At 59.0% G+C, this 15,077-nt stretch overlaps 2 protein-coding genes across 2 annotated transcripts; one reads left to right on the top strand and one right to left on the bottom strand.

The window, feature by feature from the left end:
- Window positions 1-3,210: 3,210 nt before the first annotated feature.
- On the top strand, window positions 3,211-3,951 carry SFN (stratifin). Its single transcript, XM_032202363.1, has one exon. The coding sequence runs from the start codon at window positions 3,211-3,213 to the stop codon at window positions 3,949-3,951; it is 741 nt and encodes a 246-aa protein (XP_032058254.1).
- A 4,612-nt stretch (window positions 3,952-8,563) lies between these two features.
- Window positions 8,564-14,203, bottom strand: GPN2 (GPN-loop GTPase 2). Its single transcript, XM_032202429.1, has 6 exons — window positions 14,162-14,203; window positions 12,737-13,172; window positions 11,046-11,202; window positions 10,693-10,853; window positions 9,782-9,912; window positions 8,564-9,274 (listed from the first exon to the last, which is right to left on the bottom strand). The coding sequence occupies exons 2-6, from the start codon at window positions 13,151-13,153 to the stop codon at window positions 9,202-9,204; spliced, it is 939 nt and encodes a 312-aa protein (XP_032058320.1). The 5' UTR covers window positions 13,154-13,172; window positions 14,162-14,203; the 3' UTR covers window positions 8,564-9,201.
- Between the last annotated feature and the right edge of the window lie 874 nt (window positions 14,204-15,077).

The following is a 15,077-nucleotide window of genomic DNA, read 5'->3' as shown; positions in this document are numbered from 1 at the left end:
GCGGGCAGTTCCCGAGACGACGACAGCCATCAGCACCGCCTGTGCCTCCGCTCTCCAGGGCTGCGCCTTCCTCCCTCCCGCCGCCAGAGAAGGGGGAAAGCTGCCGTGCGCAAGGAAAAGCCTTCCCGGGCCGCCCTCCCACGGCTTCCGAGCTCAAAGCCATACAGCATCCCTCCCGAGTGCAATAACTGGAGTTCCTGCTGCCTCCCGGGGTGGGGAAAACCCCACGCAACTGAGCCAGGGCCACCAGTGGCTCCCCGTAACCAGCCTTACCCCTCAAGCTGGGGGCTCCCCGCTTGGAGATGCTGGTTTTTGGGGGAGCAGGCTTGGTGTTGGGGCCAAGCCGCTGGTGTTACCCATCCGATCCCCCTGGGTTTTTCCCCAGCCCTTCTCCGACCCCCCATAGGAAGGGATTCAGTGTGTGGTCAGCGTTCGCCCTCCCAACCCCTGCCCCACAAGTTCCCCGTGTTACTGTCCGTGTTAGCAGGGCTCTGATTTAGGGGAAGGGTCCCCCCGTGGAGCCCCACGGGGCGGGAGACGCTTTGTGAGGCCCAGCTTAGAGCCCGGTAGGATTTGCCACCTATTTATGCCTTTGACTTTTGTAACAAAATAAAATTTCTCCTATTTCCTGTATGTCAGTGTCTGCTCGTGCCGTGGAGCTGCTCCCTGTGCCTCGTGCGGTGTGGGGGAGCCGAGGAGGGTTCCTGCCATGGGGCCGAGTGCTCCCCAAGCTCCCTTCTCGTACCCACGATGGCCTCAAGGCGAGGCTCGGCCTCCCCCAGCATTAAGCAGCCTTCTCCCTGCTGTCTTCCTCACGTCGACCCGCAGCAAAATCCATCCGTACGCACCCACCCCCAGCCCTTGAAATGCTGGGAGCGGCCCGGGGAGCAGCGGGGCGCTGAGCACCCTCCCAGCACCCCAAGATCGGCCGCCAGCGGCCTCCTCCTGCCGCGGCTGAGCCACCACAGCGCCCAGCCCCATCCCGCCGGCGGCATCGGCATCGCCAGCTCACGGGGCAGGCGGCACGTACTGGCCTGGGCAGCGTGCCCTGGGGCTGGGCTTTAATTCTTCGTCCCTCTCTCCCTGTTGGCATGCATTCGGGTGCTGCTCTGCGCCGTCCGGAGCACCCATGGGTGCTGTGTGGGGTGATGCCATGGCTGGGCTCAGCCCTAGCCTTTGCCTGAGTGGGGCGCAGCGAGCTGGGGCAGTGAGCTGGGGCTCTTCCCTTCACCCACCCCGCTTCTCTGCACAAAACCGGTAGAGCAGAATATTTTTTGCGGCCTCTTCGTGGCTAATTGCAACCTAAATTTGGCAGCGGCTCAGCACTTCTGGCAGGGGCCGCCGACAGGAGGCAGCTGAGCCAAAGCTGGGCCCACGACCCCCCCATCACAGAGCTCGCTCTGCTGCTTCCTATGGCCCTGGGGGGGGTCCTGCCCGGGGTCTTCTCCCCGTTGCCCCCCACAAAGGGCCCCATTTTTGTGATGGGATGAGGTGGCAGTCAGAGGGCTGGGCCTCCCAGCAGGGTTGGGCCTCCCACCCCTTCTATGGGGGCTTTTGAGGTGGTTTGAGGGGGTTTTAGGGGTCTCTGGGGTCTCACTGGGCAGTGAGGGACAGTGGGGCATTTACCCCCCACTCAGACATGAGGCAGGCCCAGGAAGGCATTCCTTGAAACCACAGGATTTTTGGTCCGAAAATCCTTTCTATGGCTTAGCAAGGCCTGCTCTGCTCACCAGTCGGGCACTGCATGTGGCACGGGCACCCCAAACCCCACATCTCCCATCACCCATGCCCTGAGACACCCCAAGCCCCCAGACCATTGCAGGGTGGGCCCGGCTCTATTGGGGTTCGAGCTTTTCTGGGATGCACATGGTCAAGAAAAGCAGCTCCGGCCTTCCTCCCATTCTCATCATCCCCATCAGGGACAAGGAAAGCACAGCATGGTGTTGATAAACTGTGGGGCTGTGGCCCCATACACCTGGCTGGCCCTTCCCGTATGCTCCGGCCCGGCCGAGCGCGGGGCCCCGCTCAGGCTGCAGCAGCGCCGGGCGTCTGCCAGCAGCAGCCGGCGTGTGGGAACAGGCTTAATCAGGCTGAGAGCGAAACTGCAGCGCAACAACGCCGAGCGCAGATCCTAATCTGGGCAGAGCAAGCACCTACAGCGAGCTTTTGAAAAAATAAAAAATAAAAAAAAAAAAAAGAAAGACAAGGAAAAGAGTTCCCGAATCAATCCCGAACTCTTCAAACGCAGCGTGAAGAGCTCAGACCGGTCAATGGTGAGCTGCTCCGGCTGGGCTGTGGTGGGGAGACGCAGCACCGGGTCGGCAGCGAGAGGCAAAGAAGCCTCAAAGGGGCTCTGCAGGGTTTGGGAGCTGTCGGCTCAGCATTTTCTGCTTTTTTTTTGGGGGTTGTTTGGTGGCGTTTTGGATTGTTTTGGAGCCAGGTCCTGGCGTTTCCATGGGCCAGGGCAATTCCCCCCGATCTGGGCAGTGTGGAGGAGCCGGGAACGCCCCAGCCCCGATCCTGATCCCGATCCCTGCAGCGGTGCTTGGGCAAGGCAAGGGCTGCTCCTCCTGCCTCGGTTTCCCCACCTGTGGGAATAAATACCTGCCCTTCAAGCCCTCGCAATTACCAGCGAGTTAATCACCGCGTAAAAACGACAGCGATAGGATTTTTGGGGAGGAGACCATCTTTACAGCCGGGCCCACCCCGTGCCCTGTTTCTCTGGGGGGGTGGGAAGAGCATGCCAGGCGCTTCTGCTTCACCCCCAAAACACCAACCCCACCACTCCCTGTTCCAAGCACTTCCAGCAGCCAGGGATGGGTCCCCCATTGATCCGAGGGTGGGGTTGGGATTCCCCGGGGACCACGGGACGTCCCTGGGATCAGCCTCGTCCTCCTGGCACCCCAGGGACCCAGAGCCCGAGGCGAGGGCAGGGCGGGGGCCGCCCGCTCGCCCCTTCCCCAGCGCCTCGCTGCCTCGGGGCACGATGAATCACGGCAATTTTCCTTTTAAGGCCGGGCTCGGCAGGGAGGAAGCAGAGGAGGAGGAGGCCGCTCCTTCGGCCTCGCTGGCTCCTCCCGCTCTCGCTCGGGGCTCCGACGCCCAGCCAAAAGCGAATCCGGGCGGCGAGGCTCGGCAGAGGCTCCGACGGCTCCCGGCCCGCTCCTCGCCCCCAGCGTCTGTCGTGCGCACCCGTCCACGTCCCCAGCCATGGCAAGAAACCACCAAGTGCAGAAGGCCAAGCTGGCCGAGCAGGCTGAGCGCTACGAGGACATGGCGGACTTCATGAAGGCGGTGGTGGAGCACGGGGACGAGCTGTCCAACGAGGAGCGCAACCTCCTCTCCGTCGCCTACAAGAACGTGGTGGGCTGCCAGCGCTCGGCCTGGAGGGTCATCTCCAGCATCGAGCACAAAACCGAAGAGGGGGACGACAAGGCACAGCTGGTGAACGAGTACCGGGAGAAGGTGGAAGAGGAGCTGAAAAGCGTCTGCAACGTCGTCCTGGGCTTGCTGGACAAGTATCTCATCAAGAAAGTCAGCGACCCCGAGAGCAGGGTCTTCTACCTGAAGATGAAGGGCGACTACTTCCGATACCTGGCCGAGGTGGCCACGGGCAACGACCGCCAGGAGACGATAGACAAAGCCCAGAAGGCGTACCAAGAGGCCATGGACATCAGTAAAAAGGAGATGCAGCCCACGAACCCCATCCGCCTGGGGCTGGCCCTCAACTTCTCCGTCTTCCACTACGAGATCGCCAACGCCCCCGAGCAGGCCATCTCGCTGGCCAAGACCACCTTCGACGAGGCCATGGGGGACCTGCACACGCTCAGCGAAGACTCCTACAAGGACAGCACCCTCATCATGCAGCTGCTCAGGGACAACCTCACGTTATGGACAGCCGAGTGCGCGGGCGAAGACGGCGGCGAGGCTGGCGAAGAGCCCAAGAACTGAACAGCCCCCGCGGGGCCAGGGACCGGCGGCTCCTCTCTTTCCCCCCCCCCCCAACCTGACACCTCCTTCCTCCCCACCTTTCGGTGTCTCTTCCCTTTTTTTTTTTTTCTTTTTTTTTTTTTTTTCTTTTGGGAAGGCATCTCGGCCCCCTCCCCATCCTCCTCCTCCCCCCCCCAGGTTGGGTGTCGGAGCGGGGGCCGTGTGCGGTGTTTGCCGGGGTGGTTTTGGCAGGTCCCCCCCCTTCCCTCTTCCTCATGCTCTTTTCCTGGGGGGGGGGGAGAAGAAGGAGGATGCCTCCATCTCCCTTCCTAGAGCACTGCCAGCCCCCCTCCACCCCCCAAAATTTAACATTTTAGATGGAAGGGGGGGGGCAGCCTGGTTTGTGGCAGCTCCACACCCACCATCCCGGGGTGGGGGTGCTGGAGCCACACTGCCGGTCCCCCGAGGCGGCGGGAGGAGGTGATGGGACGGGATGGGGAAAGGAGAAAGGGGGAGGGGGGGGGACAGGGGGGTGTCGTGAATCGCCAAAGCCTCTGTGCGTCTCCAATAAACCGTCTCGTGCACGCCTGCCTCTGTGGTTGCCTCGTCTCTCCCCCCGCACACATGCCCAGGCAGCTTCTGCAGCCGCCGGGCACCGGCATCGCCTCCTGCTCTGCCGTGCTGGGGAGCGGCCGGGGTCTGCAGCCCCCCCCAGAGCACCCATCTGGCTGCTTGCATCCCCTCCCCAGCCCTGCAGTGAGGTGTCGGGGTGCTCAGTGAGCCCTGAGCCTTGGGGGGTGCCGGGAAAGGGCTCTCCAGGTGGGGTTGCCAAGGGGAGAAGGTTTGGGTAGCCCTGGTAAGAGAGCTGAGGTGATGTCCCAGGTCCCCAGCCCTGCAGCGGGGTGTCCCCACCCTGTTGTGTCCCCATCCCTGTGTTATCCCCATCCCTGTGGCATCCTCATCCCCAAGGTGTCCCCACCCTTGTGGTGTCCCCATCCATGTGGTGTCCCCATCCATGTGGTGTTCCCATCCCTAAGATGTCCCCATCCCCACGGTGTCCCTATCCCCATCATACAACACACGGTGCCCCAAAACCCGTGACCAGGGGACCCTTGTGCAGGCAGGGGACGGTCTCCATGCCCCCCCACCAAGCTCTCCTCCTTGGCTAAGAGGGGGTTCTCCCGAAACAGCGACACGGAGAGGGACACCGTGTCCTCCCCATCAGGGTGGGGATGTCCCCAGCGAGGCCTGGCTGCACCGGCGCAAGGAGGAAAGCTCAGCACTTCTGGCCCTGGCGCCCGGCCACGGCGAAGGGCGCAGCTCGCGGAGCGCAAGTTTCGACATGAGAGGCTCATTACAATAAAATACAGTCACGGCACCCTGGGCTCTGAGCTCATCAGATCAAGAGCAGCAGGGCTGGGCCGCGCTGGGCAGGACCTGGCCTTTGATGGGAAACGCCGGGATGCCGGGAGGAAGCGCGCCGTGACTCAGGGCGCGCCGCCTCTGCGGGGTCCCTGTGTGGGGATGGCAGGGACACCCCCTCACCGGGCAAAAAACGGGATTTTAGGGGTTTGGGAGAAACTGAGGCACGGCAGGGAAGCCACCCAGGGGGTGCAGGGTGAGGTTGGTGCCGCGGTGAGGTTCGAACGGGCTCCGCCGTGGGAACGCGTTGGCTGTGGGAGGCTGCGCGATGCAGAACCTGCTCGCCCAGCCACAGCTCCTGGGGCAGAGCCGGATCAGAGCCCTGCGGGGCACTGCTGCAGGGGGGGGGGGGCCCTGCGAGCCCCCGCCCCAGGAGCTGAGGCACAGACCTAGGGCTGAGGATGGAGGATGGGGTCCGGAGGGTCCCGCTTGCGAAGGTCCCTTGGTGGTGGTGGGAGCGGAGCCGGTTCTCGTGGTGGGGGGACAGTGAGGGGCCCCCCTGCTTGGCCTCCACCTGGCCTCGAGCACACCCAGCCTGGGAACCGGCCCCAGACTTGTAATTAGCCAAAGCAGGGCCGGCAGACGTGAAAAACGAGCCATGGGCCCTCGCTGGCCCCTGACCCCAAGGGTTGGGGACACAAGGAGGGGACAGTGGGCCCAGCCCAGTGGGATGTAGGGGTAGCCATCGGTCCCTGCTGCTTCTGGGGGCTGGGGAGGCTGGAGGACGATGCGGCCTCCCAGGAGGAGGTAAGCGGGCAGCCACGGATTTTGGCAGCGCCCCAAATTGCAGCGTGGCGGGGCCGTGGAGGAGGCGATGCTCTCTGGCCTCCCAGCCGGTCCGGTGGCTTTTTGGGGCTGGGAGGGAGCCCCCGGGCCTCACAACACCGCTGTCAGCAGCTGTGCACTGCCTGGCCCTGTCCTTATCCCCCCTTCACCCAGCTGGAGGATGCTCTGGCATCTCCGGCGCCGCACAGGAACGGGGCAGAGCAGAGCCATACACTGGGATTTTAGCATCTGTGGCACCAGCAGAGCTAAGGGACTTGGGGTGCCTGGGGCCAGGGAGTGTCCCCAGCCCAGAGCCGCCCTGGGAAGGGCTGGGGACAGGCTCTGGGAGCAGGGACCTGCCCCAGCACCATGCCCTGGGGCTGCCTCCCCAATGCCATGGCTTTAAGGCTACTGAAACAGGTCTCTGCTGCCCCAGCCACGCTGCCTGCAAAATCTGGAGGGTGGCAGGACCCACAGCCAGGCTTGTCCCCTGTCCCCAGCCTGGTTTTGGGTGGGTGGCAGTGGCTGAGCCCCCTCCCAGGGGTTTGGGAAGGCAGCTTTTGGGATGCCTGTGGTGGGTGCTGCCCTAAGGGGTGTTTTGAGGGACCCCCAGGCTGGTGGCAGTGGGGTTGCTCTGGTCATGGGCAGGCGTTTGGGATGGCTGCGGTGCCTGGAGGTGTCCGTGAGTCTGTCCATGCACTGCCCAGCCCCACGAGGCTGAGCCCGTGCCCTTGCTTGCCAATTCATCCCAGGACCCAATAATTTGTGTCTTGTGTGCTGCAAGGCCAGGGATGGGGCTGGGAGCACCGGGGACACACCAAAACCCCGCTCAGCACCTGCAGCTGAAGCCCCCCACCCCTTCCCCATCCCCAGAGCCGGGGAGGGAGCAGCACCTGGAGGGGGGCCGGGGCAGGAAGGCCCAGTTTAACCCAGAGCTGGGCCCCCCCAGGGCCGTGCCTCCATGAGGGTGACTAATGCTGGCCCCGTGCCCGATTGCTCAACGGGGAGCGACGGGAGCCAGGGTGTCACCTCCCTCAGCCCCCGGAGCCGTCCCCTCCCGGCGTGGGGACGTGCGGGCGCAGGACCCGGCTGCAGAGCCACCCTCAGCATTTCTCAGCAGAGCTTCCCCAGGCTCAGGGCTTCTCCTGGCCTCCGATTTTTTTCATTTTCTCCAGCTGCTGGCACAGCACAGCAGGGCTGGGGTTGCAGATGCTGCACGGGTATTAAAGCGCCCGAGCAGAGCGGCCACAAAGGCTTTGATGGCTCTTGCATAACTCCGGCTTGACCTGACCGTACCCTTTTAAGCCACCAAATCTCTCAAAGCCATGAAAAATCAGCCAGAAAGTTCACTTTCTTTTTTTTTTTTTCTTTAAATGCTCACATCTTCCATCCCTTTATAGCAACTGCAGGGCTCAAAGATGACCAGGAGAAGCCCACAGGACCGATGCAAGGCTGGAGTTTCAGCTCTGGTTATGGTTAGATTGGCTCTCAGCCCTGCGGCCCGAGATAGCACTGAGAGGCAGCTGCCAGGTTTCAGCCAGGAATACCCAGGGAAGCCCCTGGGCTCTCAGGGGAAGTGCTCACGTAGAGGCAGGAGACAGGAACTTGACATCTATTTGAAATGTCTTTCATCACGTACTGATCCGGCTAAATACAAGCCCGTCTGTGTGTGCAGGATCATGTGTTTTCATCCCCTTCTTCCCCTGAGCTCGTCTCGTCTGGATTTTTCCAAATTATGGCCACAAAGCTGTGGAAAGGAAGAGTTTAATTCCCTGTCTGCCAGGCAAGACCCCAGGCCAATTTTGATAGCGAGCCACTGGCCTGCAGTTGCACTGCGAAGGGCCAAAGCAAGGAGCTGAGTTACTTTCTGTAAGGTCTTGGGGCAGAACGATGCATCTGGGACCCTGCCCCCAGCCCATGTGCCACTGCAGGAGCTGCTTTCCACCACCCCAACCTCCCCAGCACCCCAGTCCCACGCTGTCATATACAGCCAGGACATGCAGCAGGTAGCTTTTGAGGTCTGGGGGCTGCTGCTGTCACCGTCAGGATGTATTATTGTAATTACGTAGGAAATGGGTAAGCCCCAGGATTTGGGATCAGGAGGTATTGCAGGGAAAAAAAAGCCCAGAAAAAGGTGGCTGAGAGCAGATGAGCCAGCAGCCAGGCAAGGACGTAGATGGGAATGATGTGCTCCAACCTCCTGCTGAGTCACACAGGGTCTTTCTTAATCAAAAGCTCCCAAAAGCCGCGTTTGCAGTTTCTGTCAGCGCGCTGCGTGCGCACCGAACGCCAGCACTCAGCCCCTGGAGAGGCGCGCACGGGAAGTGACCTGCTTTCACATCCCACAGCTCCCTCCAGCAAAGACCTCGTCTGTTCTCAGGCACATCATAGAGGAACACGACGTCGCAAACACGGCACATTTCTGCAAAGTACACAACGCAACAGCTGCTGTGACGTTCCCACCAGAGGCTTTTTAGCCCCGAGCTTTGTAGCACTCGGTTTTATTTATTCAGGTTCAGCAAACTCACAAGATGAAAGCAAGATGAAGAAGTGTTTTATTAAGAAAGAGTCCATCATTATTTAAAAAAAAGAAAAACAACCATCTTTCTGTCCTCCCTGAGACAGATTGGAGGCTTCTCAGCCTGGATATTCCTCTGAGGACTGTGTACAACGCTCCTAAGAAGTAAACCAAGAACTTGTGTCAAGTCTCTCTATAAAAGAGACAACTCAAACTGATTTTTCTTTCTCTGGCTCCATCTTTGTCATGATGGGGAGGAGGAGACTTGGCAGAGGTCAGTCTCCTTTACCTGGCTTCTCTCCTCTTGCCACCCATGCCTTCCCCTGGCTAAATCTCCCTCGCTTGCCTTGCTCTCAGCCACAGCCCTTCCACAAAAACGCTGCTCTGCGCAGTGGGGCTGAAGCACAAGAGGTCAAATCCCCACAGCCAGGGAGTCCGGAAGCCAGACTTCTGCATGGAAAGGCTTTCACTTGGTCTGAGTCAGACGCCACGGAGCCTCCCTTCGACTCCTGGCAGGGGAAGGAGAGCTGTCAAAGCAGAGAGCAGCTGCGGCAGGGGCGGGTGTGTTACATATCCATCACTTCTTCTTCCACGGTCTTGTCCCGAGATTGCACATACTTCTCCTGCACTGCAAGTGTGCTGATAACACACTAATTAAGGAAAACAAGGCAGCAGGGCAGGGCTCAAACACTCCCTTCTGCAAGGAGCTCTAACGTTCTCAGCGAGGAACCAACCCCAACATTAGCCTGAAGGCTGGCAGGAAGACAGCAGTACTGGCAGCAGCACGCATCACCTGAGTTATTTCTGGCTCGGGCTGATCCCAGACTCGACAAGTGCAGGAGAATCAATTGTATGGTTTGGACAAAATGCAACGAAACAGTCCAAGTGAGTTTGAAGGAGAGGAAAGTTGTCAGAAGATTCCTCCCACGTTTACAATATCAATTAGCAATACCTGTGGTGGCTTTGGCGTGGACAGATGCTGCACGTGAAGGTCTGAGCTGAGCTCTAATGACTTGCTACCTGTAAATCTGAACAGCATCAGATGTTACAAACAACCTGCAAGTGCTGTACCACCTCCAGTCCCTCTTCCCCAATCCATACAGGAGAAATTAAAACTCAGCACAACCACGGAGCAGTGAAGGATACGAAGTAAAGTGGAAATCAGCTCCCACTGCTGCCGACATCAGGGCTTCCAGGCTCCTGTGCTCCTGGTCTCCAAAGGAGTAGCCGTTGGCTTTGTCCACGGCCTGCATCACCTGCCGCATGCTCTCCTTATCCTGAAAGGGAGGGAGATGACACACAGGGGACCTGGTCCTCCCCGGAGGCAGGAGCTCATGTTGGGCTTTACCGCAGATTTTCCCGAGGCTCAGGGCCACCCAAACAGCACCCAAAGCCCCGATGACGCTTCCGTGCCTCCCTGAGCCCAGAGGGGTGAGAGGACAAGGAGAAGCTCCCCCTTGGGGTCGGAATATGTGATGGACTCACACCCTCCACCCTCTCACTCCCTTTCATCACCACTCGTCTCAGCCTATCTCCCTTTGTCAACACTTCACCAACTACAGAATTAACATTTTCAGCCCTTCCTCACAAAGGTACTCCTCCCATCTTCAAATTATTTTGTGCTCCCTGACTTAACAACGTTTCAGGTAATAGTTTGCTCGGAATTGAAATGCAGGCTCAGAAGACCTGCACGGAGGGGGAGTCTTAATTCCCCACCCCAGGTCACAAGGCCCACATAGCCCCAAGCTCATGAGCTTTTCCTTTTCCTTTGGCTGCCACAGAACATTTACAAGTCTGGGTGCATGTCACTGTCCTCCCACAACCCTGAGCCTCTTCATAGCAAAGCTTTTCAGCCCTCATGGCTCTATTTTTTTTCACAGCCAGTTCTTGGGGCAGAAGCGGGCAGAGGCAACACTGATTTTTTTGGATTGCCCTTGCAGAACTCATCCTTCCCCCCACTTTTTGAACACTCAACTGTACCCGAGCTGCCACCAAACATGCTGGCTACGTATCCAGTGCCCCCTGTGCCCTCCACCCCTCTCCTCCTGCTGCATCACCTGGACATTGAGCGGAACGAAGGACACCAGGCTGTAGTCCTCGATCACCTCCACCAGCTTCGTGTTGAGGCGACGATAATTTCTGAAGAAGGGGTCCGAAGCTAAATGGTCAACCAAGTAAGAGAGGTCCAGGACCTCTGTGTAATAATCCAGGTTGAAAGCTGCAGGGAAACAGCAAGAATCTCTGAAGGCAATTTGTAAATATCGGTGAGTCCCCAGCCAGAGCATGACACCAAGAACCCAGTGAGCTTTGCACCATTTCCCTGACTCGAAAAAAAATAAACATAGCCGAGCAGCTAATTTGGATCTGAGGCTGCCCTGCTCCACATCTCCCTCTCAGCAAAGTCTCTTACCCAGCTTGCCGTACTGCTCGATCAGGTCCATCTTGGAGAGGACGTTCACGTGGGGCAGTTCCACGTGCAGCATGGTGGAGAGCGACGTGCAGAGCACCGAGATGAACTTGCCGGGGTCTGTGCAGTAGTGAGAATCCACCAAATGCACTGCTGCCAGCTGGGGAGCAAAGGCACAGAGGGACAGCACAAGGTCAGACCTAGTAAAGAGCCCATCCTCTTGCTTTTGGGACAGTCTGAGAACGACAACCCATTCAGCTCTAACTACAACCACACAGACTCCTGTGTAGGGAAAGTTACCACCTACCTTCTAGCCTGTATACACAAAACTTCCTATTATATGAATATAGGATTGCTCCTACGTGCATAGATCCACCTATCTCCACTTTCACACCTGTGGACCACCTGAGGGATTCAGGACTGAGGGTGTTGGTGCACAGAAAGGGCTGTGGGAAGGCTTCTGGCATGCGAGGCTGCACCAGCAGCACTTACAGACGCTGTTAAACCTGCAACTGCTCTCCTGTTTCTCAGGGCTTCCTTCCTTGCTGATGAAGTTTCCCTTCTTGTCTGTACTCTGCAGGTTTTTGGGGTGGCAGCTGGGCTAACTCTCCTTCTGAACTACACAACTACCTCAAGACCTCCGCGCTCCCCACAGGAATGCTCACGCACAGCATACGCTCGGCAGCAGCAACCGGAGCACACCTCACTCAACAGGGAGAAACAATTGTCATGTGGTTTGAAATAATAATTAATAATTAAATTAATGAGTCGTTTGATTCCCTGTGTTTCATGCAGCTGTAACAATGTGGTCGGAGATCTCTGCTAAGTTACTGCCTGTTACGCAATGTTACTCAAAGTCAGGGCTCTGTAGTTGAGTGTGGCTGAGTCACAGCTCTGCTTCTGCAGCAAAAAATGCTGGTTTGAAGCTCACAGACAGGTGTAAGCACCCCAGTGAGCATCAAAACAGGAGCGTAACTATCTTTTTTTTTAGTAACTACAATTTCATGTACATTTATTTGAATAAAAATGAATTGTAATGTACAGATTCCCAGTGACATTCTCAAGCAAATGAACTTGCCGTTCTTGCTCACACCGTACATGGTTTGCACATTCATGGTTTGGCCCAAATGCAAAACAAATGCAACGTAGGCAAGTTAGCTTGGTTATGGGACTCTTCTCACCTGCACTTCCTAATTTGCATCTTCCATTGTGCAAGAAAGCACTGAGCACGTATTACACCGTGCACAGCGATTTGGTTTGGCTGCAGGAGTGGCAGGTAGGGCCTGAGCTGACACCTGAATTTCTCACAGTGCAATGCAAAGGATCCCCCGCTCACCCTGCACGCACATCTCCCTCCCTGCTCCAAAATACAGCACCGACAGATAAAGCACATGAGCTCTGAGGACAGGACCTTCAAGAAGAGTAAGACTGGGAGGAAGGAATCTGTTTCTGCTCATGGTAATGACCCTGCATTAAACGCCCTGAACAAGCTGCTCTTGCCAATCCCTCCGAGCACAAAATGGGGACACATTCCTCCTCCCCTGATAAAGCACTTTCACATGAAAGGGCAAACAGGTTAGTGAGGAAAACAGTCATTAGTACCCACATCCACAACCAAAAGCCCCGACTACAGGGTACGCAGCTCCTGAGCACAAGGGCAGTGCCGGGAGCTCCCTGCAGAGCCCAGAACCCACCCTGAAATTCCACTTGGCCATCTGGGCAAAGACGTTCTTCAGGGCGCTGTGGTGGGTGTAGAGCTCCACCTGCCCCGGGCAGTCAAACAAGTAGTAGTGACCCCTGAGGGCGGCCAGCTTCTCCTGCAGCCAGTCGAGGTTGGCCTCCAGGTACTCCATGCAGTAGATGAGCCCCCCGTTGGGGCCCAGCTTCAAGCTCTCCATCACGTCGGGTAAGGTGATGAGCTCGGAGATGTCCACGGCGCACGGGTAGGGCATCCCCTCGTTGGCGGGGTCCAGGTTCACCACGGCCACCTTGCGCCCGATCCTGCCCAGGAACTCCTGCATGCCGTGGCAGTAGGTCGTCTTCCCGGAGCCCGGCGGCCCGATCACCACCTGGCCGAAGGCCAGCGAGCTCCCCTTGCTGCCCTCAGACATCTCGGCTCATTTCCTTCTCCTAGGCGAGGAAGGGAAAGCTCCCGTTTACCATCTCGTTTGCATTTTGTAACAACACCAGGCTGGGTCTTAGGCCCCGCAGGGAATTCACGGCCAAGGAGCAGGAGGAGAGGAAGGGAAAGCGACGCGGTGTGAGCGCTGCCCCCGTTCACTGCTGGCACCCCCTCCATTAGGGTCTGGTCACTACGCTGCCCCTGTCACCCCCTGCCCGCCCAGCCCCTCACACCACAGCTGAAAATTGGCACAAAACCCCAACCAGAGCTGCAGGGCTGTGCTGTAGGGTGCAGGTCCCTTCTCCTGCCTGCCTCTGGGGTGAGTTTACCCCGGCTGGGCCCTTCCTGGTGTGACAGCACCCCTATATTCCCTCAGTGGGTGCAGCGTGTCCCCAGGCCCCTCTTCCAGTCCCGTGTCCCCATGTCCTGACCCTCCATGTCCCCTCCATGTCCCCTCTCCTCCCCACCTACCCCTCATCTCCCCATGTCCCCACATCCCCTCCCCCATATCCCACACCCCACACCCCTTTCTCCTCCCCATGTCCCCTCTTCCCCCCCATTCCCATGTCCCATTTCCCTGCAATGTACCCCCATTTCCCCACACCCCCCCCCCTCCTCCGACCCCAATTTGCCCCCTGCGTGTCCCCCACCCCCTCCCCTATCCCCTCTTCCCCCCAATGGCCTAATTCCCCCCCATATCCCCTCTTTGCCCCCATGTCCCCCCTCCCTCCCCACATCCCCTCCTATCCCCTCTTTTCCCCCACATCCCCCTTGTACCCCTCACGCCCCCCTTCCCCCCATTACCCCTCTTTCCCCTGTCCCCCCCATGTCCCCCCATGTCTCCCCCATATCCCCAACCCCCCCTCCTTACCCACGCCCCCCCATGTCTCCCCCCGTGCCTCCCCACGTCCCCCCGTGCCCCCTGTTTTCCCCCACGTCCCCCCAAAACCCCCCAAATCCCCCCAAATCGTGTCCCCCCCCCCCCCCAAACGCTCACCGCCTCCCCGGTGCCCCCTGCCCGGCTCCGGGCCGGCCCCGGGCCCCGCTCCCCACGTTCCGGGCCGGGCGCGGCCGCCCCCACAGCGCCCCCTGGCGGCCGGCGGGACGCGGTGCAGGCGGGACTCGAACCCGCGCCCCCCCTCAACCCCCCCCGGCTCCGAGCCCCGGGTCCCCAGGTTCGAATCCCGGCCCCGCCGCTTCGCCCCCCCTGCACGAACCCAGCCCCCCGGGGTAACCCCAGAGAAGTGAAATCGCTCTGCGCGGTCCCTGAGGTGGTAATCAAGGAGTGCGAAGTCAGCATGAGGGCTGAGACAGAGCCCGCTGGCACAGAGGACACCTAACACACATTTAACATCGCAATACCAGGTCACCGGGATGAAAGCTCCCAGGCCAGGGGACTTTGTGCAGCCTGGAATCGGCCTTGGAGAGCCATGGAAGGAAGCAGCCGCTACACACAACCACAGGGAGACGCCTCCCGAGGGCTGCCAGGGCGCGTCTTTCATCCCGGTGAGTTTCTCCCGGGACTGTGGGATGGTCACGCCCAAGCAAGGCGAAGCTGCGGGCCAGCAGCAAGCTTTCTGCAGGACAGTTACGTTGCCACAGCTGGCCCTGTCTGTACTTGTCCTCCCCTAGGTCTCAAGGATCCACGATCTACGAGCTCTAGTTTTTGGGATGAGCTGGCTGCAGACCTAGCACACAGGCTCAGCTGATCCAGGCAGGAGTATCAGCTTTAAAGCTCCAGTATAAAATGCAACACCCACCCCACTGCCAGTGAACAAATATTTCCCCCTCACTAGATTGGTTCTGGGAAAAAAAACACAAACACAAACAACCAAAAAAAACCAACCAAGTTTTGGTTTTGCTTTTTTTAAAAAAGACTCTTTCTTCCAAAAATAAATATATGAACACTCTGC

This window comes from Aythya fuligula, chromosome 23, assembly GCF_009819795.1.
Source record: "Aythya fuligula isolate bAytFul2 chromosome 23, bAytFul2.pri, whole genome shotgun sequence".
Taxonomy (NCBI): domain Eukaryota; kingdom Metazoa; phylum Chordata; class Aves; order Anseriformes; family Anatidae; genus Aythya; species Aythya fuligula.
The sequence above is the reverse complement of the archived record's forward strand: the minus strand, read 5'-3'. Positions and strand labels throughout refer to the sequence as shown.

What these genes read in the sequence shown, in the direction of transcription:
- GPN2 (XM_032202429.1), bottom strand. Translation starts at nt 13,153, where the DNA reads ATGTCTGAGGGCAGCAAGGGGAGCTCGCTGGCCTTCGGCCAGGTGGTG. An exon ending in TGGCCAAGTGGAATTTCAGG is followed by an intron (nt 11,203 to 12,736) that starts GTGGGTTCTGGG and finishes TTTGCTCCCCAG; the next exon opens with CTGGCAGCAGTGCATTTGGT. An exon ending in GCTGATTTCCACTTTACTTC is followed by an intron (nt 9,275 to 9,781) that starts GTATCCTTCACT and finishes GTGTGTTATCAG; the next exon opens with CACACTTGCAGTGCAGGAGA.
- SFN (XM_032202363.1), top strand. Translation starts at nt 3,211, where the DNA reads ATGGCAAGAAACCACCAAGTGCAGAAGGCCAAGCTGGCCGAGCAGGCT.